Source organism: Martes martes, assembly GCF_963455335.1.
Source record: "Martes martes genome assembly, chromosome: 8".
Taxonomy (NCBI): domain Eukaryota; kingdom Metazoa; phylum Chordata; class Mammalia; order Carnivora; family Mustelidae; genus Martes; species Martes martes.
In genome coordinates, this window is record NC_137895.1 from 19,874,086 (window position 1) to 19,901,056 (window position 26,971).

The following is a 26,971-nucleotide window of genomic DNA, read 5'->3' on the forward strand; positions in this document are numbered from 1 at the left end:
AGATAGAAGAAAAATATCCAGCTAGGCCATAGATTGCTCAGGCCAGTGCATTTGGGGACAGAGAGAGATCATCAGGTGACATTAAGAGGGTGATGACAGACCTCAGAATCAGGAGAACTGGTTGTTCCATTAGGTGATTTCTCTCGTCCATTCCAAGTTATCAGAGTCTAATTACAAAGGATTTTATAAATATCTACATGTAGCAACCACCTGAATCTTTAGTACAAGGATGGTAATTAGTGGCCTGGCTAAAATAGGAAATAAAACAAATGTAGAGTTCAATCTAGAATCAATTAATATCATAAGAGAATTGGTAAGAAGACTGGCATTATTATTCCTGATCCTATTCCTATCCCCAGGAAAAAGAGGCCAAACTTGTATTTCTAGAATTCTTTTCTAGGGAACTTGAGTGAGGAAGGAGAAGGAGGGTCAGACATGGAGTTTGGTGAGTGAGGAGAGGGAAGAGTTTGGGGTGGGGTGGGAGAGATGTTAGATGGGATACAGAGAAGGAATCAAATATGGTTGAGGGAAGACTGACCCCTAACTTTAATAGCTCGTATATATAAATATTTATATAAGTTATAAATCAAGCTAACAGATGGTTAATAAACTAGTAGTATCTTCCAGTCTTCATGAGCTGAATCCATAATGACTTGGAAGGCCAGGTTTGAATTGTAGGGTTTTCAGATTCTTCAGAGATACTTGCCAAAATATTGTGACCCACTGCCAGTCTCCAGGCTCCCTGCTTTTTACATCCTAGCTCCTTCCTGCATCACACCACGAGGGTTCCCAGGCACACATGTACAGATGCCCCAGCCTCAAGCATAAGCTCTGGTCACATCTCTCACACCCTAACCTCCTGGGAAATGGGTTTCTCTAAGCCAACTCTTGGACATCAGTGTGCATAAATTGGTGATAACTTTCTCGCTTAGGGGTTTGAATTCAGGGAAAATGACCAGAAAGGCCATAAAAGTGAGCTTGGGTTCAGTCTATAAGAAGGAGGTGTGGGAGGGGTTCCAAGTAGGCACATCCCCTTGGCTTCATGGCTCTCCTGCCCTGTGGAGGGAGATACAGGTAGAGGAAGGCCAGACTGAGGCACTTGAAAGTAGAAGGGTCCCTCTTGCCCAGCTCCAATGCTAGTACTAAGTGGTAGAACTATCCAGTGTTCCCACAAAGAACACCCTTAGAAGTAGCAGGTAAATAGCCAAGCTATGACTTTGGAGGTTGAAAGACCCCAGGTCCACACTTGTCCAGGTAGTTACAGTCACTTGTCTTTGAGTGGACTGTAGTGGGCTGTACACAGACAGACATTTCTGTAGTCATCAGTGTGGACTGAAATGGGGAGACTTTCCCTTTCTCCATTTTCTAGGCACAGAACTGACCTAGGACCCAAGGTAGGACCTCCAAACAGGACAGAGAGAACTTCTCAATCTCTCTGGCTAGTGGAGAGCTCATATTTTAATTTGATTTAGAAAAATAAAATCACATGGCATGTCTTGTACTTCATCCTAGTGTGATACATACATGGATAGTAACAAAACACAAGCCACATTATCCAACTTCTAAATCCTTATAGTGCTCTCTTATACCTGCTGTCTGCCCTGTTTATGTTTCCCTTTGTTTACCAGTCTTCTGCGTTATAAACTCCTTGAAGATATGAAGATGCTTATTCATAGTTGGGTTCTAGCTAATTCCACCATAGTGCTATGCACACATCAGATATTCAGTAACTCATTTGTTGAGCTGAATAGAATGTTTCAGAATTATTAAAAATGAGTGCCTAAGGACATATTACCTCATTCCAATGTTTCTTGGAATGAGTGGTTTTTTTTCTATTTCTGTATTAATTTAGGTGAAGCATTCATTAAGCTTTCTTTTAAAGTAAGTAAATAAGTATGATCCTTTAAAACATTTTATAAATGTTTAGTTTCCACAAAGAATTCTTGGTAAATTCCTTTGACACTTAATTTTTCTTAAAAAAAGTGAAATTCAAACAAAATCAGGACAAAGTTGTAGGAAAGTTAATAGCAATGACAGTTTCTGACATTTTTTGCTTTTTGTAGTTTCAAAATAGACTTTTTCTTTCTTTTTGGAACTTTGTGGTACAAGAGCACCCTTAATAAGAGAAGAGATCATATGTAGAAAAATAACATTGTCTAGTACAAAATATTTTTGAGAGCATAAGTCATGACTGGAGAACCAGGATTTTGTAGGGATACTTTACAGTCACTTTTAGGCAATGTTTATAAAAAGCCTAACAAACTTGACCCTTACTTGGCAAAATCAGTCCATGAGGGTTTGAATTAAGCAACCAACTCAGTTGCTGGGGTCCTGGGGTTCTGACCCACCAGCCATACTGATTGATTTTGCCAGTCATTTATTGGGTGTGCACACAGAGATACGATCTTCTTGACTTTATAGATACACCAGACTTCTTTTACATAAAATAATGTGTAATAATTTTCTGATTAAAATGGGTACTTACATTGCGGTTGCACACATTACTATTTCACAATTATTGAGCATATGGGATGGTAGCCAATACTCTTAACAACCAGTAAGGCAAGATCACCAACCCACTGGAACAGAAGAGGCCAGAGTTTGGACAAGAACATGAGTCTTCCCTTGCTGGTTCCTAAGGTACTACAACTACCTAGATCATCCATTCCTTCCCTTGATGGAACTCACATCAACCCAGGAGCATGTCCACCACAACTTCCCAGCCCTAATCTGGAAAGGAAGCAGAGCAGCTATCTTAAAATGCTGTCCCAGAATGCTATGGGCCCATCCGCAGGTCACAATGTATTTAACTCCTAGCGCAAAAGACCAAAAGGAAGAAATGGGGGTAGGTGAGGGAATAAACAATAGCTGTGAGGTGATCTACTCACACTTCATTTCATTCCCTGAACGGAAACTTTCTCTAGAAAGTCAGAAAGAGTGACAGGAAGGCACCAAGAAGATGATGAGCTCCTGCAGATGTTTCTCAACTTCCATATTTTGACGGTCTCCATCAGTCGGAAAGGATGCCATCAGCAAACTCTAAATCTGTAATTTATCTGTAGTCTGCAGTAGCTCTCTGTCACCATGACTAGCTGTTTTGGCAGGAGCCCTGGTGCACTCAGCCAGGAGGCCCCATCAGAGACCAATGAAGGTCAGGCCCAAGTTGGGTAGCACCCCAGCTTCCACTCTTTTGTCCTGAGTTCTGTCTGAGCACACAACCCCACACACATAAATGAGCACGCTGTCACCTCATCATAAGCACTTCAAATTTATTGTACTATTTATTGAATACATTTTCCCTTCCATTGAGAAAACTCATCTGAAAGACTTATGAAGTTTTGCAGTGAATTCAAATGGGAAAGAGGGTACAGATCCACTGGTGATAAGAAGGATTGTGTGAAATAAACAGCCCTGTTTTGCTTAGAAAAATCTCCTAGATCAAGAAAGGAGTGGGTTTTTAAGAGAAAGATGGGTTTTCAGAATCTGACTGTGCTGTATTGTACGATATATGTGTGTTAGTTTTTAAAAAAATATTATTTATTTATTTATTTGAGAGAGAGAGAGAATAAGAGAGAGGGAGCATGAGAGCGGGGAGGGTCAGAGGGAGAAGGAGACTCCCCACTGAGCAGGGAGCCCAACATGGGGCTCCATCCCAGGACTCCAGGATCATGACCTGAGTCGAAGGCAGTTGCTTAATCAACTGAGCCACCCAGGCACCCCATACAATGTGTTTTTATTCTGTAAAAAATAAAGCATTCACAGCCTACAATTTTAAACTAAAACGACTGCTTTTGCTAATTGTATAGCTTGCTTTTTTTGGTAAAGTATAGTGACCAAGCACAGGCAATAATGACCAAAAAGCTGACTTCAAATGAAATTTTGTATGCAATTTTTAATTAAGCAATCCGTGCAAACATTTTTTTTCTTCAGTATCAGGAGGAAAGAAAACGACCACACTTGAGTGCCTGGTAGAAAAACAGAAAATGCTTTCTCATTGCAACCAGATTTCAAAGCAGTGGCGTGTAGGGAGGCAGGGCCCAGGCCCTTAGTATTCCTCGGGATTGCTTGATTGCAAGTCTCGCAAATATGAATCAATTATGTTAGGAGGCACACCTTGCAAGAGGAGCCTGCAGAAGGAAAGACCACCTAGAGAGGACAGAGAGGAAAAGGCAAAGTCAAAACCGTCTACATGAAAGATTACTCAAATACTACTTTCTGACTAGCTGCCTAGGAATGTGACTAATTATGTTCCAGTTAGTTACAAAGATTCATTCAGCCCCTACTTGGAAATCTTCTGGGTTTAGCACATTTAAAATTTAAAGCACTTGGCAACTAGAAGGGAAAGCAAGTTCCCAGCAGACCCACAGCAGTTTTTTTGTTTCCTGCTATTATTCAATCTTAGTTGAAATTCCTGACTGGTTGGAAAGTATCTATTGCTCTTGGAGAGGTTTTAGGATTCTTCTACAGATGATTTAAGCCTTCTGACTGAATGGCAGATAAATGCAAGCCATGTTATGAATCAGTGGAAAGATCTGTTTCCTGTTTGTTAATGTTCTTTTTTTTCTTTTTTTAAGATTTTATTTATTTATTTTAGAGCATGGGCAGGGGGAGGGGGCAGAGGGAGAAGGAGAAAATCTCAAGCAGACTCTGCGCTGAGCGCAGAGTTGGATGTGCGGATGTATCTCATGACGCTGAGATCATGACCTGAGCAGAAATCAAGAGTCAGATGCCTGACTGACTGAGCCACCCTGGTGCCCTTGTTAATATTTTTTTTAGGTAAGTACAAAGAATTCCTATTCAAGCACATTGGAGAAGAAAAAAGGGACCACTCCTCTAACTTTGGCTATTTATATCCTGTCAAATGTGCAAAAACTGGGAAGATTTTGTTAAAAAGAGTAAAATCCATCCAATACCTTCTGAAGGTGAAACACCTACTAATATTTCAAACTTACCTTCCAGGTTTCTGAATTACATTAAAAAAAAAATAAAAATTTCCCTCACAAGAGAACCCATGAAACCATAAAAATTCATGGTCCTTTAAGGAACCTTTACTACTTACTAATAAATTCACGTCCAGGCAAAAACAGCATGCCATTTGAACATTCTTAAAACTTATTTAATGCAAATTTGAGAAAGTCATTCTCCTTTTTTAAAAAAAAAAATTCAAATCACATATTGGTAGAAATGATGCCACTTATGTACATGTCCATTCCTTGATGCAAAGCGTTCAGAATGCTTGGGTATCATTTTCATCTACATTAAATGCTTTAATTCATGCTCTACTGCATTCAGCAACTTGCTCCATGTCAACAGGAGATTGTTGTGATGAATAAATGCTAGCTGTTAATTTCAAGATACTTAAATACAAATTAAAACTACAAAGTTAGAGATTTTAAAAAGTCTATTTTCATTGGATTACATAATGAAAATCATGCCATACTCCACAGGCTTTGTATGGCTTATGATAGTCATAAGCTTCATATGCCAAAACCATATGAAAGCTTACCTTAGATGGTAATATACATTCAAAATTCCTTACTGTGCTACGACTAAGGGAAAGAGAGAGAAAGAGAGAGAGAGAAGTTGTAAGCATTAATAAAGTTCTAAAAACAAAGTTGAGTGCTTGTTGGATGAAATTATAGTCACAATTATGATGAGGTGATTTCATTAATCCTTAGTCATGTGAAAGATGGAGGAAAATAGAAGCGCATGGAATGAAGGGCAGGGATCCAGTCACTTCAAAAGGATCATTAATATGTAAAACATTTATTAATATGCACAACCACTTTGCCTGAACAGGTGACAAAGCCAATCTGATTGTACAGTGAATATTTATGCTAAGAGCTTCCAAACCATTAGCTTAAAAAAAAAAAACTACAACATATATATATTGTGTTTTTCAACAAAAGAAAAACAGAGACAATAGACAAAGCATTAGTGTACATATATATATGTTGAAATTCTACAAGGCAAAATTATCAAGTAGGTATATTAGACTAGCGTATCCGTAATATTGTATTCTGAACTGATTATATATGATCTAAATAAACACAAGGCTTAAACAAACTTAGACTAGAAAATGACTCTATGTTTAATCTACCAAACCTTAAAGAAAGAGCCCTAATTCTGTCATCTTTTGTAAGCTGACATTATCTCTAGGAATTGTAAACTCCGGCATCTAATGATTTACATCATTAGAGTTTACATCAGAGGTTGCTTACCCAGGCCCAAAAAACTTAACTCATTCTTCCAAATGGGGGTGTATTATACATATAGGATAGGACTCATTTATTGCTTAATACACTTAGTAATGGGGCCTGGAATTTTCTTTCAAGTTTATAAATATATGAAATAATTTTGATCCTATGAAAATATCCAAAGTGCCCAACAGATAGATGGGTCACAGACACTCTACTGGTAAGTTTTTCATCGGAAATATTAACTATGAAAGTTTCTAAATATTGGATCCAAAGATTTCCAAATATTCTTAATTGTGTCCTCTCTCCAACAAAAATGTCCAGAACACTTTTCTACCACTTAACAATTTAAAAACGTTAGTCTTCTGAATTTTAACATGAATCCAAGGAAACTATAATGGAAACTATCTTAAAGGAAGATCATATTTCTCTACATTCAAAAAATGAAAATATTAAAGAACTGTCACTGAGTCCCAAGTTTTAGTCATCTGATATCTACCATGAGGTCATCTTCAAATGTAGCGCTCTGGCTTTATTTATAGAGATGTGTAGTACGGTACTTAGTTTCCTGACAAAACACAGTGCCTACATTAATTAATATCCTTGAATAATTTGGCCTTCCTGTTCATGGCATAAACACCGTATGCCATGAGCTGCTAAGAAATACAATGAAAAGCAAATGAGAAAGTCAAGCTTTACATGCAAAGTGCGATTTCATGTAAGAGGAATGGAACAGAAAGTAGAAATATCCAGTGGGATATGAACTTTTAAAACCTGTTGTTGCCCCTCCAGGAAGACTGGTTGTCCAGGGGTATTTACTCCTTGATATATCACTGTAGAATTAGAATATTTGTACCAGTATTTATTTGTTCTCAGTTCACATTCTTACCTTTTTTTTTTTTTTTCTCAGCATAACTTGATTCAAATCACCTATTATCAGATAACAATCTGATGATCAACAATCGTGGCTTTACTCTTAGGACCAAAAGTGTTGACCAACACAGCACAGTTGGTATTTTATTATGAACTTACATACAAGGTACATTACTTGTATTATTAAATGCAATCCCTACACAACTTACTATACAATTACTATAAAGGATATATCATCCATATGTACAATATTATTTGCTACTATGGAGGAGTCCAAATGGTGAACCATTTGTGAAATAATCATTTTATATCAATAGCAACATGTGTTTATTTTCAAAGCATGCAGACCTGGTACTGGGCTTTTGTTGTTCTTTATTGAATATTGAGACGTAAGTACCAACAATACCTTGAAAATAATAAGGCTAGGAGTTGAGAAACCAGATATATCTGCAACTGTTAACTGCATTTAGAGCTAGTAAACAGCTAAAATAATATTTAAACTTGTAAACACTATCTCAATAGTCACATTTGACATTTTCTAAGAATATTATTGTTTTATATTTGAGAGAAAAAACCAAAAAATTTCCTCTTGTTCAGTTATGAATCTACCATACTGTATTACTTGGGGATGGACAGAAATCACAGCAGAAAGAAAACATTTTTTTAAGTTATAAAAATTTTTTTTCAACAAATATCTTTATTGTACTTATACTAGACTTAGGACTAAAACCACTTTCTTACATTAGTATCTTAAGTATTTACTATTTTTTCTAAATAGATATTTCCAAAGTTATCTTTCTGATTTTTGGATCATAATTTCATTACAGAGAGGTAGAAAAAATAAAGATTTTGGTTATCGTAGAAAGGCAATAAAATATAACAAGAAAAAGAGAAAAGACATTTGGATCATGTCACCCATTATCTCGTAACAGTGACTCTGACATCTGTAGGAGTTCTCATGATACCCCCAAATAGGTTTTGATTGTCATGAAAAAACTTCACTATAAAAATTAAGCTCAATTACTACAAAAACTGATTAAGATGACAGGTTATTCTGAGACTTTTCTACCACATAAATCCTTACATGTTTTCTTGGTTTACATTAGTAGCAAAACTTCTAAAAACTAGTATAAATGTAATGCATACCTATAAATGGAAATTCTCTAATGAGATTTTAAAGGCAACTGATTATAATATGGATATGCTATATCCTATATGCGCAATAGTAAACACTAAGTTAGCAAACTTACCCATATATATATTAAAGGTTTCACAAAATAGTAAACTAATTAAAAATAGTACAAATTCCTTAAATGCAGTTTCATTAGATGGGTTTTTACACTAGACTTTTTTTCTAATATAGATTATATCACCAAAGCCATATCTCACTAACTTTATTCACTCCCACTGTACCATACACATACTACCATTCCACTGAAATTAATATTTGTTTAGTTAACAAGAACTACAAGAGATGAAAATAAGTCTACTCAAATAAATCAGAGTGAATGCAGTATGGAATAATGTCTTCTCCCAGAATTCTCTTTCCTCTTCCCCTGCCACCCCTAGACATTTTAGCAAACAATTTGGATTTTGCAGTAAGGGCAATAATCAAATCATTTTCTTTCATTTTAGTCTATACATGAGATCTTCGATGTCATACCTTTCACCTCCAATTTGCATTCGATCTCCACAGTCCCAAGGTCATTGACTGCTTTGCAGCAGTAAGTGCCTCCATCATAGGGGCTGGGCTTGCGAATCTCCAGAGTACAGACCCCTTGGTTGCTGAACATCCTGTACCTTGGGTCATCCACAATAGCAACTTTGTTTTTCATCCAGGTTATTTTGGGCTGAAGATTGAAGTAAGTAAATAGGTCAGAACATATCAGTACCTACTGTAATAAGAGACCATTAAAACAGGGGACCAGATTTTAAAGAGTAGCTTAGAAAGAAAGTACATCTAAGAAGAATCCACATCTACTTGAGCATTGTTTCTCTCAAATGAAATTCTACTTAGTGCTTGGCAAGAAGATAAATGAGCAGTTCTGAAGAAGCAAGCCAGACTTGTTCAGAGGACAGCTCTCGGGCTCTCTTCCCAAATGCTTCTTCAGAAGCATTCCAATTTGAGCCACAGGTCCCTGACGTCAGCTCGTCCTGGAGAATGTATACTGCTGGGCATTTTTCAGAGAATCCCCATAGGGTATCCTAACCATCTGCTTTTCTTCACTTCCTTTTCCTGGCATTCTTTTCTAATTCTTTACGTGCTGCTTATGCCTCCCCACCATTTTATCTCTCCTCAAACACCTCTACTCATCATCCAGTGGAATGGGTCCTCTTCAGATAATGCAAGATCAGTAAGGACCAGTCAGTCACCCAGGAAGACGACTCTATTCTCCTTGGCCTCTGAATTATATTTGATACTCCTGACCCTTCTCTCCCTTCCCATATTGTCTTCTCCTCCCTCTGGTAAATGTGCACTCTCCATGTTCTCTCTTCCACCTTTTATATGTTTTTGCCTTGTTCAGACCCTAGAGACTTCCTTCTCTGTCTCCTTCATACTATCACCTTCCTCCTTTCAAATGGGATCATTCACTGAGGCTTACCCCTTGGACTTTGCCTTTTCACTCACTACTGTCTTTCCTCAGTGATATTCCTTTTTAGAGCTTCAGCTCCAAGAGGTGGGAGGCTTCCAAATCAAGAGTCACAGTCATGGCCTTTCTCCTAAGCTCTGGTGAACTTCTCCTCTCCCTCCTGGTCATTCCCATTTGGATATATCCATGTTACTTCCAACTAAACATGAATTCAGGATCTTCCTCTCACCTTCAGTCTACCTTCTTCCGTGACTTCTCTGTTCCTGCTCATGGTATAATGCAGGAAAAATGCCACTTTGCAATTTTTACAAATTCTAGGGCACTTTTCCCACAGTGCCACCTAGGAATAGATATCTCTATGAGCTGCATTCATTACTTCATTGTTTTTTTTTTTTTTCAAATACCAATAAGAAACCTTAAAACCTTTCTGAATCTCATCAATCAGATGTGATTTCTTCTTTCTGGGTACTCTGTATCCTTATCCCAGCACATTTTAAATTCTGCCTTGCATTATAATATCATCATTATTTGCTTTAATCTGTTTCAGAGAATTTGACGAATTAACATTACCCCTAATTTTTCAGGTAAAATGATACTACTTTCATCTCCTTACCTCTCAGCTCTTTTAAGAATAAGTGTTTTTGTTTTTTCTTAGTAGGTATCCTTTAGTTAGTAAAGAAATATAAACAGGTTTTATTACTATATTTAAATGGTAGACCTAATTAGCCACCAACACCATAATGCTGTACCTTCTTCCTATCCCAGAGAAAGACACAATAATACTTGAAAAGTCAGTTTATATTATTACTCACAATAATACTGTGTATAATATAAAAAAAAGGGAATTTGGGACTAATTCTTAAATTTCACTAATGTGATAAAAAAAAAAAAAGAAGGTACCTTAGGATTTCCTCTCACACTGCAGTTCAGAGTAGCATTGTAACCAGCCACAGCATAGGTGTTAACCAAAGGCTGAGTAAACATGGGTGCCTCTGTGAAATCGAAATCTTCATACACTGGATTTTTGTAGATTTTACCTTAGAAACAAGCATGAGAAATATACAAATTGGCCTGAGAATTTATTATTCTTGGCATACTTTACTCATGATTAAAATTCCTCTGAGCTTAAAAAAAACATGTAAAAACATGGGTGAATATCATACTACATTCATTCTGAAGGGTACAAAGAGACAGTCAATCCCACCTGGGACAGAAAGCCAGTGTGGTCCTCTGAGACTGAAAGAAATATTGAGAAGAATTTGGTGTCTGAGTATTTTGATCAACAGTGTGCTTTAATGTGAATGCAATGAGCAAGGGCTTTAAGGAGAGTGGCTAATTTGAAATCAAATTCCTATGTCTATGACTTGAGCCATTTCTAGGCCCACAGCCCAGAAATTGGAATGAATTAAGCTTGCATTTTTTTAAAAAAATGCAATATAAAGAATTTAAAAATTTTACTGATAAAATGAACATTTTGCTTGAATATTTTTACTGTAATTTAAAAATGTGTGTTTATCAGTTTCTGAATTCCCATTCGTCACATCTCTTCTTCCAGGCCTTTCCATCTAGTCATGGAAAACTGAGGTTTCCAGATATCTAGTTGTGATATGGTGATTTATAATAAGAAGTAGATATTTGGTCTTCTGGCCACATTTCTGGCACAGAGCTCCTAAAATCCTTAGAATCTCCTAAGTGAGGGGAGTTGTAAAGGGGTCTTTTTTACATTAATGAGGTGACCTTTGGACCCAAGGATGGGGATTGGTTGCCAGAGAAACCCAACCCTGTGATTAGTGGGTTCAAACTCTCAGCCCCATCCCCAGAATTCCAGGGGCAGGAGAGAGAGGGGCTGGAGCTTGTGTTTAATCACAAAGGCCAGTGATTTAATCAACCATGCTTATGTAGTGAAGCCTCTCTTTAAAAAAAAAAAAAAAAAAAAGGGAAACCCTTCTCACTCCCACATACTGAAATTGAGTCCAGAACCCTCTTTAAACTAGTCCACTGCTAACTCACCATCCTTGGCAATCACAGCGCTCTCTTTAGTCATTGTTGCGTCCTCACTGAGGCCACACATATTTTCAGCAAAGACCCGGAAATAATATTCATTTCCTATGACCAGTTCAGTAATGGTGGCATTGGTTCGGTGATAATGCTCAATGACAGTGAACCATTCCTATGGGGAAAAAAAGTTTGTTTGAGAAAAATAATCTAAAAATACACAATTATTCCCACTGTTGATTAGAATAAATAACAGGGATGTTTCATTAACTAAAAGAAAAATAGCACTGATTTTTATATTGAGAGTAATAATGACATACAGTTAATTTGTTTATACTTTACAACAGACTTATACTTGACCATGTATAACTTAATCTTCATTTACACATTAGATGCATATATCATAGATGTCAACTCCTACCTTTATATTTCCTTCATAAGTATGTAGTGTCTATCACCTATCTCTTGCATAACAAAGTCTAATTATATAATTTTGTAAGTTTTTTTTTTTTTTTTTTGAGAGAGAGAGAATGAGAGAGAGGGCGCATGAGAGGGGGAAGGGCAGAGGGAGAAGCAAGCTCCCTGCTAAGCAGGGAGCCTGATGTGGGACTCAGTCCCAGGACTCCAGGACCATGACCTGAGCCGAAGGTAGTCACTTAATCAAATGAGCCACCCAGGTGTCCCTAATTATAGAATTTTAATTTAAACTTACCTATTCTGAGGAAGAGATGACATTAAATCACTAGAGAAAAATTAATATCACCCAATAAATTTGCCTTCCAGGTCTTTGCTCAGATATTACCTCCATCTTAATTGTTTACCTTCCCACCACTCTAGGCTATCACCTTAACCTGGCTAGACTTTTTTTTTTTTTTTTAAATAGAAATTGCTACTTTAAATTACATTATATATTTACTATTTTACCTGTTTACTCTCTACCTCCTTCACTGAAATGGACACACCATGAAGGTAAAGATAGACTTTTCTTCTCACTCCTGTATCTGCAGGGTCTATTAGAATACCTGGCACATAATAGGTACTGTGCAAAAAATAATTGTTTATTGGATACTTGAATAAATGAATGAGAACCCAAACAAGTAATTTTCTTTTCAATTATTTTCTCATCATCCTGAGAAACATAGTGATCTCAAAGTTTATCTTGCAACCAGTAAAGAACCATATTGCACCATGTATGTTTAATATCACTAATTGAGAAAATATATTTTATGACAAAAAGTTCATAAAGAAAAGGATTTTTCTCAGAATTTTTAGGGGCCATCATTATTTCTGTATTTTTGGATATTTTTAAGACACCAGACAAATTTAGTTATGCCCTCCTTTATTCCCAAAGCACTTTATTTCAACATTTATTCCAACATTTGGTATATTAGTCTATCATTTGGTATTGTAATGTCTTTCTGCTTGCCTAGATTGTGAGTGATCTTTTCTTTTTTTTCCCCAATCCAGCAGCTAGAACAGTGCTCAACATATAGTAAATAAATGAATAAATTAATGTGTTGGCACACACAATGAAAACAATGTTTATGAAGTGATGAATGACAATAGCACCTGTCGCCACAATGAGACAATGGTGTGGTGATCTCCTGGGACTTACACTGGGCAGAGGGAGCATTGTTTGGCCTATAGGTCTGTCCCTGCTGAAATGCAACACACACACAGGAGTGCAGGGGTTAGGGATCAGCCTGTTGCTGGGTACAACTCAGTTACATGAAGCATTGGGAAAGTCCTGGTTCATCTGGAGTTGACTGAATATCTAAGAAGACAAACATTGAGCAAGTATGCTGGGAGTGGAAAAGTGGGGGGAGGGCGGTGCTTGAAGGACCCTCTATAAGAACCATGGTACCCCTGGATTCACTGCCAGTATCTGGGCCAAGGTCCAAACAAGAGGCAAGGTCCAAACAAGGGCCAAACAAAACCTTCTCCCTTTCATAACTTAGGTCATAAAATTACAATCTGATGTGATTTCATAACCGAAGTTCTTACTGAGATCTACTGGTGTAGATGCCGAATGACTTCCTATCAATATCATTAAGTAAGATATTTTACTCTTCTTGGGAGAATGAAAATGGTTCTATGCCATTGTGTGTCCAGTCATTTATTCATTCATTCACTTACAGGTAGGGCAGTAGTATGGTGTAGTGGATGGATTCTGATGCAGGAACACCTAGACTTTAACATTTAAAATCTGGTGATCTCGAGCAAGTCTTTTATCCTTTCTGAGCCTCAGCTTCCTCAGAGATAAAATATAGGTAATACCAACTCATATTCTGACTGGGTTGCTTCTGGAACACACTAAGTTCCTTCCCTCTTCAGGACCTTTACACATGCTGTTCCCTTTAGAATCCCTCTTTTCTAACTGATATCTTTCTGTCCATGTTACGCAACATTTATTTTATAAGGAGAAAGTGTTGCACTGATTAAATTTGAGTTAGAATCCAGAGTGAGTAAATATTTGGTGAACAAGTGAATTAAGTTCCATCGAGCATTGTGCCAGCTGCTTTATATTGTTTTAGCCCCACGATAACCAAGCAAAGTAAGTATTCATGTCCCTATTTTATAGATGAGGAAAATGGAGATCAAAGAAGTTAAGTGACTGTCCATGTACACGTGCTCTTAAGTGGCAATACTGGGATTCAAATCCAACTCTCTGTGACTCCTAAGGCTTTATCCTTTCCATGAGGCCACATTGTTTACCCATGCCCCACCCCCCACATTCCTCACCACAGAGGACCTCATGCCCCACCTTTACCTCTGATAAAATGTGATTCTGCTGCTGCTGAACCAGAGAAAGCCAGACCTTACCATGCTCTTCTTGTCAGCCTTCTGGATTGTGTACCCTGTGATGGCTGCATTTCCATCATCCTTTGGTGGTGTCCATGATAGAGCAACGTTCTCTCCCCAGACATCCTCAATCTTCACCATTTGAGGTGGACCTGGACGGTCTATAAGATGAATTCATGGCATCACTGTAAGATCACTTTCCCTCTCAATTTCTGCAGTGGGTCCCTCCTTAACAGCACTTTTGCTTTCTGCTGACAACTGAGGTCCAGAAGCAGATGCTCCTCCTTCTGACATAGCATCAGTAGGTCAATGGTAGCCTAAACACTATGTCACAATGCCTGCGTCATTCACCTCACCTCATGTCATCATGTAGGCATTTTATCATCTCACATCATCATCAGAAAAAGGGTAAGTATAGTACAATGAGATATTTTGTGAGAGAGACCACATTAATTTTTATTATCGTATATGGTTATACTTGATCTGTTTTATTGCTAGTTATTGTTGTTAATCTCTTACTGTGCCTAATTTATAAATTGAACTTTATCACAGGTATGGGTGTATAAGACAAAGTTTAGCATATATAGGGTTTGGTACTACTCATGGTTTTAGACGTCTGGGAACATATCTCCATCAATAAAGGGGACCACTGTACCTCATTACAGGAGGATATTTGAAATATCCATCCTTCCCTGCATTTCTACCCACATTTCCTTCATCATTCTTTTTTTTTTTTTAAAGATTTTATTTATTCATTTGACAGACAGAGATCACAAGTAGGCAGAGAGGCAGGCAGAAAGAGTGGAGGAAGCTGGCTTCCTGCTGAGCAAAGAGCCCGATGTGGGGCTTGATCCCAGGACACTGGGATCATGACCTGAGTTGAAGGCAGAGGCTTTAACCCACTGAGCCACCCAGGTGCCCCTCCCTTCAACATTCTTAAACATCAGAATAATGGAATGCACTCCAGCTAACCTTCTCTGAAAACTCTTGACTTTCATCTTCATGGAAAGAAATGGATTTTGAAAAGAAAATTTAAATGAAACTTCAAACCTTATTAGTCATCCCTCCAAGGACAGGCTACTGGCAATGAAGCACAAGGTTACCCTGCCTAATGGGAAATCTGAGCTGACTTGGGACTCCAAATCATAACAGCCCATCTGGGCCAAGCATCTCTGGTTTTTGGTGAGAGGCTCAGAGGCCACAGCCTGTGAGTGGGTTCCTCTGTTATACCCAAAAGATACCTTTAACGGGCATGAAGAAAACTTGTTTCATCTCTCTGCCAACATAAATTTGGAAGTAGTAAAATAACTAGAATGATAATCATTATTTATTGAGCACTTTGAGTGTGCCAGCAATGGCCCAAGCTCTTATAACTACCTGATAAAGTAACTACATGGCAAAGTAGAAAAGAAAATTTCTTTTGTATGTTTCAGAGGGCATCGCTCTTCCAGACCCTCCCACATGGGCTCCCATGACAATGGAGCCCCGCCAGATCCAAGGGCACAGGGTAGCCTCAACACTTCTCAACTTAACAAAAATCAAGAAAGTTTAGTCAGTAGGAAGAGAGTACTTAATTTAAAGGGCATGAACTTTTATCCAATCTGCCACAGGAAGTTGCTCCTTTGGTAAGAAAACCCCTAGTTTCATCAAATTTACTGAAATATGATAATAAAAATGACTGGAAACAAGTCTATAGCACTGCTCTTAAATGTATTTCTTGACATGGCAAAAATTATAGCAAGTGAGAAGGGTCCACCTCTTAGACATCCTCCTTCTATTCCCTTAACTCTAGACAGAAGAACTACACTTATTTATTATTTGGACAAGTGAGTGAGTATCTAGCCTTACAGGATCAACCAATTTAGTGTTTAACTATTTAGGTATATCTTCCTTACACTTAATAAAAACTTTTCATTCTCCATTAAAATTTTATTATTACCAAATTTTAGGTGTAGTAGGAAACATGTAAATTGTGTCTAGAATCTACTATGTGTAGTCATAAAAAATGCAAGAATTCAAAACAGGAAATATTTCATCACCAAGGAGTTGAGAAACAGAATAAGAGAGAAGTGGATTATAAAGCAGTACACATGGTTTGTACTAAAAAGTATGTGCATTAATTTTCTTTGACATGTATGCCCTAAGTCTCCAATGATTAGTCTTTTCAGTCAGTAAAAAATTATTTTGAAATACTAACGTTACTAATCTATATTTTCTAAATTTAGAAAAAGAACTTAACAAAAATTCTTACTCTTGCCTTAATGACAAGGACAATTAGACCAAATGCTGCTTCGACAGAACATTCTAGTTCTTTCTTTCAAACCTACCAACGATCTGTATATCGATTGATGCAGTTTCCACGTATTTTTCCACTTTGACTTGCAGATCATATTTCCCAGAGTGGCTCCTCTCTGCTTTTCTGATAAATATGATTGTATCAGTCTCAGAGTTACGAATGTTTATTTGATTCTTATCAATTTCTGCACCATCCTTCTTCCAAGTTAATTCTGGTCTTGGTTTTCCCTAAAAAGATAGAAAAAGTAGAGGGGGAGGGAAATCAGATGGTCTCAAGACTTTTTGTTCAGCGTTACAAAAAATGACAGTTGCTTACCCCATTCTAGGCAAAGTTGGAGACAGTCTGGTGGTCAGCAACTGTGGCAGAAACAGTGATACCCACATTGCCTGTTGTCTGCATTCTTTGTGCAAGGCACTACACTAGGTACATGATGTTTAATATTTCCTTTAATCTTCACAGCACGATAATAAGTATCATTATCCTCACTTTTTAGATAAAGGACTTGCATCTTCCTTGGCTTTCCTTCTGATTTCACACACTGCATGTAGAAGGTAACTGCCTCTTCTAAGCTGTAGGCTCCAAGTGCAATAAGGGAGGCCTAAATGGCTGTCCTTTAGCTTGCTTGTCATGGGATCCTGGGTTTGAATGAGCTCTGTGTGTATTCAAATGTGTGCAGAAACCTAAATTCTAATTCAAGAGCCATGCTTTCTGAGATAAGAGCCACAAGCTACACAAGGCTATTTAAACTAAAACTAATTAAAATTAAGGAAAATGAAGAATTAACCTTCCCAGTTGCACTAGCTTCAACTACCACATTTCAAGTGCTCAATGTTCATATTTGGTTGGTGGCCACCATATTGGACATTGATGCTATAAAACATTTCCATCATTGTAGAAAATTCTATTGAACAGTGCTGGCTAGAGGCATAAAAAGAGTCCAACAGGTAATGGGGTGGTGGTGCAGTATGTGTGTGTGTGTGTATCAGACCAAAATTATTATTGTAGGTGAGGTCTGGTTAATCTTGTAAACAACAGATTCTTTTGCTGGAGCAATGATTTAACAATGTTTGCATCTTTCAGTTAGTGGCTTCAAGATTTCAACATTCAGTTATCCCTCTTCCTTTGGCTTGATTATGGGAAGTAAGTACATGTTGTTTTCCTGAATGTTACACCAAGAGCTTCACTTAAAATGAAGACTAGTTTTATTACAGGTGTGCAGGACCAGAATCTTTAAGCTTTTCTTATTTGGGCATCTCCTTGGTATTTCCTCTCTGTCCAACCATAGTCCCTGAGCTTCAGACCAGTCCAACCTAGGCATCATTCATCTCAGGCAGAAGCAGTATCCATCAGTTTAATAGTTTTCTCGACAAGCACAGGATTATTTACTCACTCCCCATATCTCTTGAATTATTTATCTACTCTCCCTCTGAAGAAATCCTGAATCGTGATGAGTTTAAGTGCTAGAGTACCTGTTTCTACTTCTTAAACACCCCAGCACTGAAAAAAGAAAATAAATGACCCTGAATTATTACCTGGAAGGGTATAACCAGATTGACAGCTTCACCAACTCTGCGGATATAAGTCTGCTTCAGGTGCCTTGGGATGCGAATCTTTGGAGGCTCTGAGTGAAAGTAGAATAGTATAATTTTGTGATCAGTAGAGTACATGGGAAATAGCCTTACAGAAGCACACTGGCATGATACTCACTGGGATATCCTTGTGCTGATGTCTCTACAGGAAAATCTCAGATGTGCCATTACCAGATAATGTATAGTAACTTTGGTTCTGTTTTTTCAATCAGAGATGTTTGCACAGTTTGACTCAACAGAATTTATCCCTGACCTCCTTGACTTTATGGTAACTTCCTATTTTTACAGTCATTAGAAGTCTAAAGCAACGTTATAGAAGAACAGCAAATTTTCTCTTAGGACCTTTGATATATTTTTCACAGGTTCTAACAGCAAGCATATTCTCCAGTGAACATTCCACAAAAGATCTATAGGCACCACATTAGCTGGTGCATTAGCATTAGCTGGTAGGACTGCTCATTTTTTCTCACCAGAAAAACAAAACAAAACAAAACAAAAGAGTTTAAGCACATAGCACTTGTTATTTGGGTAATTCTGTTGCAAGTGGATACTAACTCTCTCCCTGTGTGGCTATAAGATACACATTAGGTGGCTCTAGCCCACTATGTACTGATGTTCATTAATTAACCACCATAAAGTACTAGGACATGTTGTTGCAAACCCGTCACAAGCAGTGAGTCAAAAGCCTGTAGACTCACAAGGATGAAGCAGTTCTCATCATTTGAAGGCTTAGTATGTGACAGACACTGGACAAAATACTTTTCATGAGGGGACTAATTTCAAACCCAAGGACACCTTGTAGGATAGGTACTGTTTTACTTCATGTTAAAGAAACAGGAGGGCCCCTGGGTGGCTCAGTTGATTAAGTGACTGCCTTCAGCTCAGGTCATGATCCTGGAGTCCCGGGATTGAGTCCTGCATCAGGTTCCCAGCTCCACGGTGAGTCTGCTTCTCCCTCTGACCTTCACCCCTCTCGTGTTCTCTCTCACTCTCTCTCCCAAATAAAAAAATAAAATTGAAAAAAAAAAAAAAAAGGAAACAGGAGTATAAGAGGTTAGGTAACTTGCCCTTGGTGACACAGCCAGGATTAGAAGCTGGAGTTAGCCTTAAGAGCCCATGCTCAGAAGTGTGGACTTCGGAGTCCGAGATCTGGGTTTGAGTCTTAGATCTAATATATAGGAGTTCTGTTTTCAGACTTTTCTTCCATAAAATCAGCATGATGAATGCATCTAATTTGTATGACTCTTGTGAGAATTAAATAAGGTTATCCGTATAAAGCATTTAGCATAATAGTTGAGAATAATAAGTGCTCAATAAACTTTAGGAGATGATAATGATGATGACGGTGGTGACAATGATGATGACTATTGAATGTTGGGGCTGGAAGAGAACTTGGAGATCCCCTAGCTCCCTAATTTTACAAATGAGAAAAAAGAAACTCAGCCAGATTCTGCAGTAAACTAAACAGTCATCATAATAAAAGCTAACACATATGGAGAGCTTATTATGTGGCAAGCGTTCTGTTAAGCAGCAACATGGATCCATGTACTTAATCCTCAGAGCCTCTTGATGGGTCAGGTGCTATTATTATCCCCGACTTGCAGATGAAGAAATTAAGGCTCAGGAAGATCAGGTCTCTTGCCTGAGGTCACACGGCTAACACATGATGGAAACAGGATTCAACTTACAAAGGCTGTCTCTAGAATCTACTAAGAAAACGTGCAAGCTTCATGTTTTCTTTTACCCACCCATCCATCCATTCACCCAACCATCCACCCAAACATCTATCCCGTAACTCACTTCTAAAAGGTTTCAGGCAGCCACAACACGAGTCTGTGGCAGAACATGGTCTAGAACCCAGATACCCAAGCCCCCGTGCAGTGTTCTTTCCCCTGAAATGGCAACTCTCAGCCATGTTGTCTCAGTATTCTACCACACTCTTAAACATTATCAAGGATCGCTCTCAAAAAAAGCAATTTCTCAGCTTTTGTTTATGTGTGCTGTATATATGAGTACTTGCCCTATTAGAAATTAAAACAGAATGTTTGAAATATTTAGTTATTCATTTAAAAATAAAAACATAAATAACATTTTAATGGCATTGGTTTCTATTTAAGCAAGTCTGCTTAGTGTCTGACTTAATAGAGGAGATCTGGAATCTCCAACTTGTTCCTGCCTTCAATTTGCCTTCAATATGTTCCATAAGTTGGAGTCATTTAGTGAAGAATATCTGGCTTCACACACCCTGGAGAAATATTCTAATAAACTTTTTAGACAATTTTGGATATTCCTTTTTGACTCTAAACTAAAACATGATAAATTGTAATTTCTTTTTTTTTATGTTTTATTTATTTATTTGACAGAGAGAGAGAAATCACAAGTAGGCAGAGAGGCAGGCAGAGGCAGAGGGGGATAGCAGGCTCCCCGCTGAGCAGAGAACCCAATGCAGGGAGCTCAATCCCAGGACCCTGAGATCATGACCTGAGCTGAAGGCAGAGGCTTTAACCCACTGAGCCACCCAGGTGCCCGGATAAATTGTAATTTCTTAAAGGTGAGGGACAATGTGGAATCTGAAACTACTTCAATTAACTTTTCACACTCTGTTACATTAAAATCCATTGGTCTAGCTTACATTTTTAATATACATTGTACTGATGCATATTTTTAACATGTATTTGTCATTTGGGAAATATTGCTTCACCAAATTATGTAGATCTTCCAAGTGCTGACACATTCCATTATTCAATATCAAAAAATTACATCCATTAATATCACTGCTTATTTTAGGAGAACAGTGATAAGTGTTGAGAGCAGTTAAGTCTATGGGGGTGGATATAAGTTTTCCAAAATTCTAATTTTTCCCTAAAAGCTTATATTTTTTTCACTGAAACACTGACAACAAATACTGTAAGTTGTTTTATTTGAAGAGATAGGCTCATTGCTTTCATTTTCTACAAAATGCCTGCCAAATAGCCAGTCATTTTTTTTCAAGTAAAAATAGAATTTTCTGAGAAAGGTCACTAGCTCAACCTCTCACTCAGTTGCACAAGTGCTATTCTAGAGACAACCACTGCACTGCAATATGCAGTGTAAGGCCTCTGTACATCTTTTTCATTTCATTGCTACATAAACATAGGAAAAATGTGTCCTTGAGGACCAAGGCTTAATAAATTAATAATTTTTATGCTTCATCAAGTACATGCCAAGGTGCGCCACCTGGGTGGCTCAGTCAGTTAAGCATCTGCCTTTGGCTCAGGGCATGATCCTGGGGTCCTGGGATCAACCCCACCTTGTTCTCTTTCCCTCTACCCCTCCCCCTGCTCATGCTATCTCTCTCGCTCTCTCCGTCTCTCAAATAAATAAATAAAATCTTAAAAAAAAAAAAAAGAACATGTCGAGGCAAAGCTGGCTTTTTTACTTTAACTACGAGTTCAAGGTGGTGAGGAAGATAGAAATAACTAGCAGAGTTTGGTGGCACTGACTGGGTCTGTGCTGACCCATCACTTGTGCACCACCAGTGCAGATGTCAAACACTGAAAAGGGCAATTAATGTGTTCATTTCATTATGAAGATGGTTCTGGCCTTGCAGACCCATCGGAGCCATGTTGTTGCTGTCTATTTGCCCTGCTGCATTCATGCTCCTTCTCTTTAGTGGAAATCGGCAGCTCAGTCAGAGTTGGCTCATGGGATCTGGCGAAGTTAACTAACTGGTCCTTGTACCGAGTTGCAAACCCTGACCTCCGCACTGGTGGAAAGGAGATGTTTTGTTCATTCCTAACTTCCAGAGGGGCATTGACTATACATCAAAGGAGTGATAGCAAAATAGGAAGATTTGAGAAAAAAGGGGGTTAGAACATAAAACCAAATGGTGTTGGAAATGGAGACAAAATTCTAAAAGTCTTGCCACCTACCTATGATTTCCTTCACCAGAATGGGCTGGGAGTAGTACTTGGGCTCGCTGGCGCCTGCGGCGTTCACAGCCTTCACACGCACAAAGATCTTTGCATCCGTAGGCAGACCTGTGATGGTGAACTTGGTCTTGTCAATCAAATCTGTGTTTGCAACTATCCAATCTTCAGCTAAAACCCACAAAAGAGAAAGAAAACAAGGAGAAATGGTATTTAGTGAAAGAAATCACCCTAACTGGTACAGTCGGCTCCAAACTAGCATTTGACTCATAATTAAATCAGTTGGAGGAAATATGATTTTGGTCTGGAGTCATACTATACGGGTGAGCATTTTTTACATTTAAATGAAAACTGGTCTCGAATGGCTAATGTAAATGACAGGAAGAAGGATAATCAGATTCTGCTATTTCTGGAAAACCTCTTATTCAAGATACCATGATACTAGAGTATCCTGAATTCTTGGGGACAGTTACTGCGATTCAGGAAATTAAAGTGATACTGGAGTATCCTGAATTACAGTAACTGTCCCCAAGAATTTTGTAGCAGTTTTATTCCAATTTGGTTTTATAAGGATTGACATAATCATGACATTTAGCCACCTATACATGTTAAACTTTGGAACAGGAAAATGCTATTCTTATGAATGAGAGACACAGACCTTTATAGTCACATAATCTCTCTGTTTCATCTTAGCTGGTTTTTTATTATGAGGCACTAATATGGGCCCAGGGAGTCTGATCATGCTCCCATTTATGAAGACAAGAAGCTAATACCCATGGTAAAAAGGAAACACAGCTTGGGTAGGAGCCAAGACCTCTTAAGGAATTGGCATTCTTCTTTTTACCTTGATCAAAAATGTTGATATTTTTAAAAGGTTTTGGTAAACTTTGTCTATAACATCAAGAGAGGGGTTTGCAAATGTTTCAACTTCTCAAAGTTTGTATGTATTATGTCCTCAGTTGGGGGGAAGGGGGGAGAAAGCTTGTATTCCACATTATTAATTCACTGCCCACCCACTCCCTTGATCTCTAGGGGCTTTTTTGTGTGTGGGCGGTTAGGTGTACTTCATGCTTGGTCATGGAACATTCCCAGAAACTTTTATCACAAGTAAAAAAGTTTGAAAGCTTTCATAGAATACTTTACCTGGTAGATCATATGCAGCCTCCCCATTTTCATCAGACTGTTTTGCTGATGTACCTTTGAGAATCCGTCATTAAAATTAATTAAAGACACCCACTTTCACACCAGAAGAATATCGTATCAGTAGTCAGCATTCTCTGTTAGTAAAGTATGCAAAGTATGCAAAGATATTTGTCTTCAGAGCAGTGACGAAGAGACCAAACACATTAGGAAGGGGGGAGTTCCTCAGGAGAGCCACAGCCTGCTCTGCTCAGACTGCGGTTTTTGTCCTGAGGCATCTGCCACAGAGAAGAGGAGGAGAAAAGAGGCTGGGCACTTCCAGCTGTGGGAACACGAGGTAGAGAGGAACAAAGCAAGACCCTGAAGAGAAAAGAGGAGCAGGTCTTGGACTCCACAGAGGAGAAGCCCACAGTGGAACAGTCTATCCTTTGACCTGTTCTTGTCCCCTCAGCCTGGGAGGGTCCTCCCAGGTACCCAGGGAACATAGTGCTCCTACGATGGGGTTCAATCGTCACAGGCTGGGAGTGAGGGCACTCATGATAAAGCCAGCCCTGTCTTCCCAGCAGCTCTGGAGGCAGCCCCCCCCGTTGCCATGGCAACGAGTTCTGCAGTCAAGAAAACAAATTGAGTCTGCCTGGGTCCCTGAGTTTCACGTGGGGTGGAGGGAATGTCGCTGGCTCCTGGACTCGTTGTGAGTACACCCCACTGGTTTGGGATCATGCTTTTCTAGTTTCTCAGGAGAGGAGCAGGGGATTGGAAGCCCACGGAACCTTCTCCTTTCTCTGATTCCATCCCTTCTAGGAGTATCAGGGAGAAGGAACAGGGAGACAGAATATCATGGTGGCTGCAAGGGCATATGGATTGATAAAAATTTAAAAATTTCAATAGGACGTCAAAAAAGAGATACGTCTTTAAGCCAATGGTCAGATTGGGAGCTACTGTGCTGGTATTTTCGTAGTGAAGAGACAGTTGATGAGAAAGTGAAAATAGGAGACAGAAAATGTGCTCGAAAGAGTAAAGACCTAGTAAAGGAGAAATTTCAAGAGAAAACAGGACGAAACAAGATCAGAGGGGAACAAAAAATAGCCCATCCCTTCACATCTGAACCACTTTCACTGAGGAAAACGAGAGAAAGAAAATGGTGTCGGAGGGATGGGGAAGGAATACGAAAGTTACTTGATACACGAGGAGAATTTTTAAGAAAGAAAAGAAAGAGCTAGTGTGAAGGAAGACAACAAAGAAGAGTAATGTGCTGCAGGCATTAAAAAAAACAAAAAACCAAACCCCAAAAAACAAGAGAAAGGCAGACTCAAAACCAACACACGATCTTATAAAAGAACGAATTTTCTTACAGAATAAAACCTGACATATCTAAAAGCATTAAACACTACAGAAAATTAGTCTGGAGGACAACAGCCATTAAAAAGAATGAAGAATAGGGCAGCCACATAAAGAAAGAAAAGACTGCAAGAAGAAAGATATACACGTTATGAAAGAACTTCCATAGAAAGCTAATTCCAAAATGTTATGTGGCAAAATAGATACATAATAATGACTGTGTACATATATATATGTATAAACGCATATACATATATATCTACACAGACCACACACAAAATTATGTAAAATACACTTCGTTGTATTTTATTTAAGGTGGGTAACATCAAAATGACAGCCATCTATCATTTTGCTGTATCTTCTTACTTTTTAAACCTATCAGAAAGAAAAGAGTAAAGAATTTGCTCTGTTTCATACGTACACAAATGTTCCTGCTCAGCAGCCACATCACATGTAAGATTGGGAGATTTTGCTGCTGGGGTGATATAAATAACAGAGTGGATTACTCAGGATTTTTTTGAAATGCGGGGGGAGGAGGGATGGAATGGGAATAAAACTTATTTTGAAGCACTCAAGAATATACCTGTTGCATTAGTGACACGACCCCACTCCCACACGGGGATACCTGGGAACTTTCTCATAATGTCCCCACTAGTTTTGGTTAGTGGCTTTCTAAGCCCTGGAGAAATCAAGCAGAGTGTTCTGTGAGCCAAGCAAATGAAAATGGAACTGTTCCCCGGATGCCTTGCCCCTCCCCCACGCCCCTCTTGTTCCCTCGCAACCACAACCGACACCAATGGTGGTCATTTCAAGGGATGTCCCAATCCAGGGGCCTGGAATTTCCTTTTCAGCAGTTGTTTCTTCATACGAAGTTTCTTTTCCATAGAGGTTTTCCTCCTGGAAAGGTGCTTTATGTTCACATTCCTGATTTCTCAAATGTGCTCTGTAGTTTCTCTCCTTCATGTAAGATCCATGTTAAAGTTTGGGATCCAAAGAGTTTCCTCAGAGGTTGTCTTGGCCTATCATTTATGGAGATAGGAACACGCTTCCCGGGTGGACTGTTTACCCACCTCCCATCATTTAGAGTGGAACCTGAGTTCAAACTGGGGCAGTTTTATTTGCCAATTTTCAAATCATGTCAAGCAGGAAATCAAAAAACACAAGATGCTTTCAGTGAACTTCACATCATTTTTGGTTTTAGGTACACTCTGGCCCATATTTTCTTGTGTCATTTCTCTTTTTCTATCAACATTTTGTGGGGGGGGGGCTGTTTCTCTTCTCCTCTTAAATTTAAGTGATTAAATTTCCCATACAGAGACAAGTTCTGTCACATGTCGAATCTATGGAATACACTCTCTGGGGTTTAATGCTGCTTCCTCTAAGCACTGAAAGATATTCTTAATTCTTCTTCTTCTTTTTTTTCTTTAGGAAGATAGGGGATGATCACCAACTAGCCAAATATAATCTCTCTTTATTACCCAGAAATAGGCAGCACTTTTGATAGCTGACTTCTGCTTAGTATAGGGTTTAGAATTCTAACTTGCTTCATCCTAACTAGACTTTTATTTTGCTTGGTACAATTTTCACCCTCAAATTCAAGAAGTGGAAATCCCTGAAGTTTTGTCAGACTGCCTTACTCCTACGTCTTAGACCTATCATGTTGTCTGATCTGGTAGACTAGCTAGGATACTTTGGAGATCTCCATTTGTTAGCATCGAGTACCAAAGAAGGGCTAAATGTTCATCCACGTTAGGATGACCTTTACCTGTTGTCATTTTCTGCGGAAGGAGATTTCCCAAGAATGAGCAACAAAAGAAAGGGGAGGAGTGTATCTCACCTATTGATGATGGTATTCATTTTAACTACCAGTTGTACTTACTTCCTTCAAAGCAATACTCTAGCACATAGCCATCTAAACCCGCCGCACCAATCTGGTCTGGGGGCCGCCACTTCATCGTGACAGTGTTGTCAGTTACAGAGTCAACGGTCAGAAGGGTAGGAGGGCTGGTTACAGCTTCAGAGATAAACAAAGAGAGAGAGAGAGAGAGAGAGAAACAGAAGACATTAACTATGGTGTTACAGCATAAGCTGTAATAAAATGAACTAGGATACATATAAGTATGTACACAGAAGGCCCATCCATGTCTTAATAAAATTCAGTGAAGACTCCTCAAGCCTATACTGTGTGGAAGGCAAAGATTTGCCAGGCATAGAAGTTTTTAGAAATGCTGCCACACTTCCC

The 26,971-nt window shown here is 38.6% G+C and overlaps 1 protein-coding gene across 11 annotated transcripts in view; it reads right to left on the reverse strand.

Annotated features, from left to right (window-relative positions):
- Window positions 1-3,248: 3,248 nt before the first annotated feature.
- The window catches only part of MYBPC1 (myosin binding protein C1), an 87,320-nt gene continuing 63,597 nt past the window's right edge, over window positions 3,249-26,971 (reverse strand). For 3 of the 11 annotated variants that reach the window (XM_080811283.1, XM_080811288.1, XM_080811284.1), the window contains 11 exons: window positions 26,609-26,743; window positions 22,255-22,422; window positions 18,287-18,375; window positions 16,786-16,981; window positions 14,480-14,619; window positions 11,672-11,831; window positions 10,562-10,698; window positions 8,734-8,920; window positions 6,972-7,030; window positions 5,507-5,549; window positions 3,249-4,146 (listed from right to left, as the gene is read on the reverse strand). In XM_080811283.1, the coding sequence (XP_080667409.1) occupies window positions 5,544-5,549; window positions 6,972-7,030; window positions 8,734-8,920; window positions 10,562-10,698; window positions 11,672-11,831; window positions 14,480-14,619; window positions 16,786-16,981; window positions 18,287-18,375; window positions 22,255-22,422; window positions 26,609-26,743 (1,277 nt within the window). In that variant the 3' untranslated portion in view covers window positions 3,249-4,146; window positions 5,507-5,543. Of the gene's footprint in view, window positions 4,147-5,506; window positions 5,550-6,962; window positions 7,031-8,733; window positions 8,921-10,561; window positions 10,699-11,671; window positions 11,832-14,479; window positions 14,620-16,785; window positions 16,982-18,286; window positions 18,376-22,254; window positions 22,423-23,394; window positions 23,449-26,608; window positions 26,744-26,971 lie in introns of all 11 variants that reach the window. The other 8 variants (XM_080811280.1, XM_080811279.1, XM_080811285.1 and 5 more) reach the window with 5 other exon arrangements.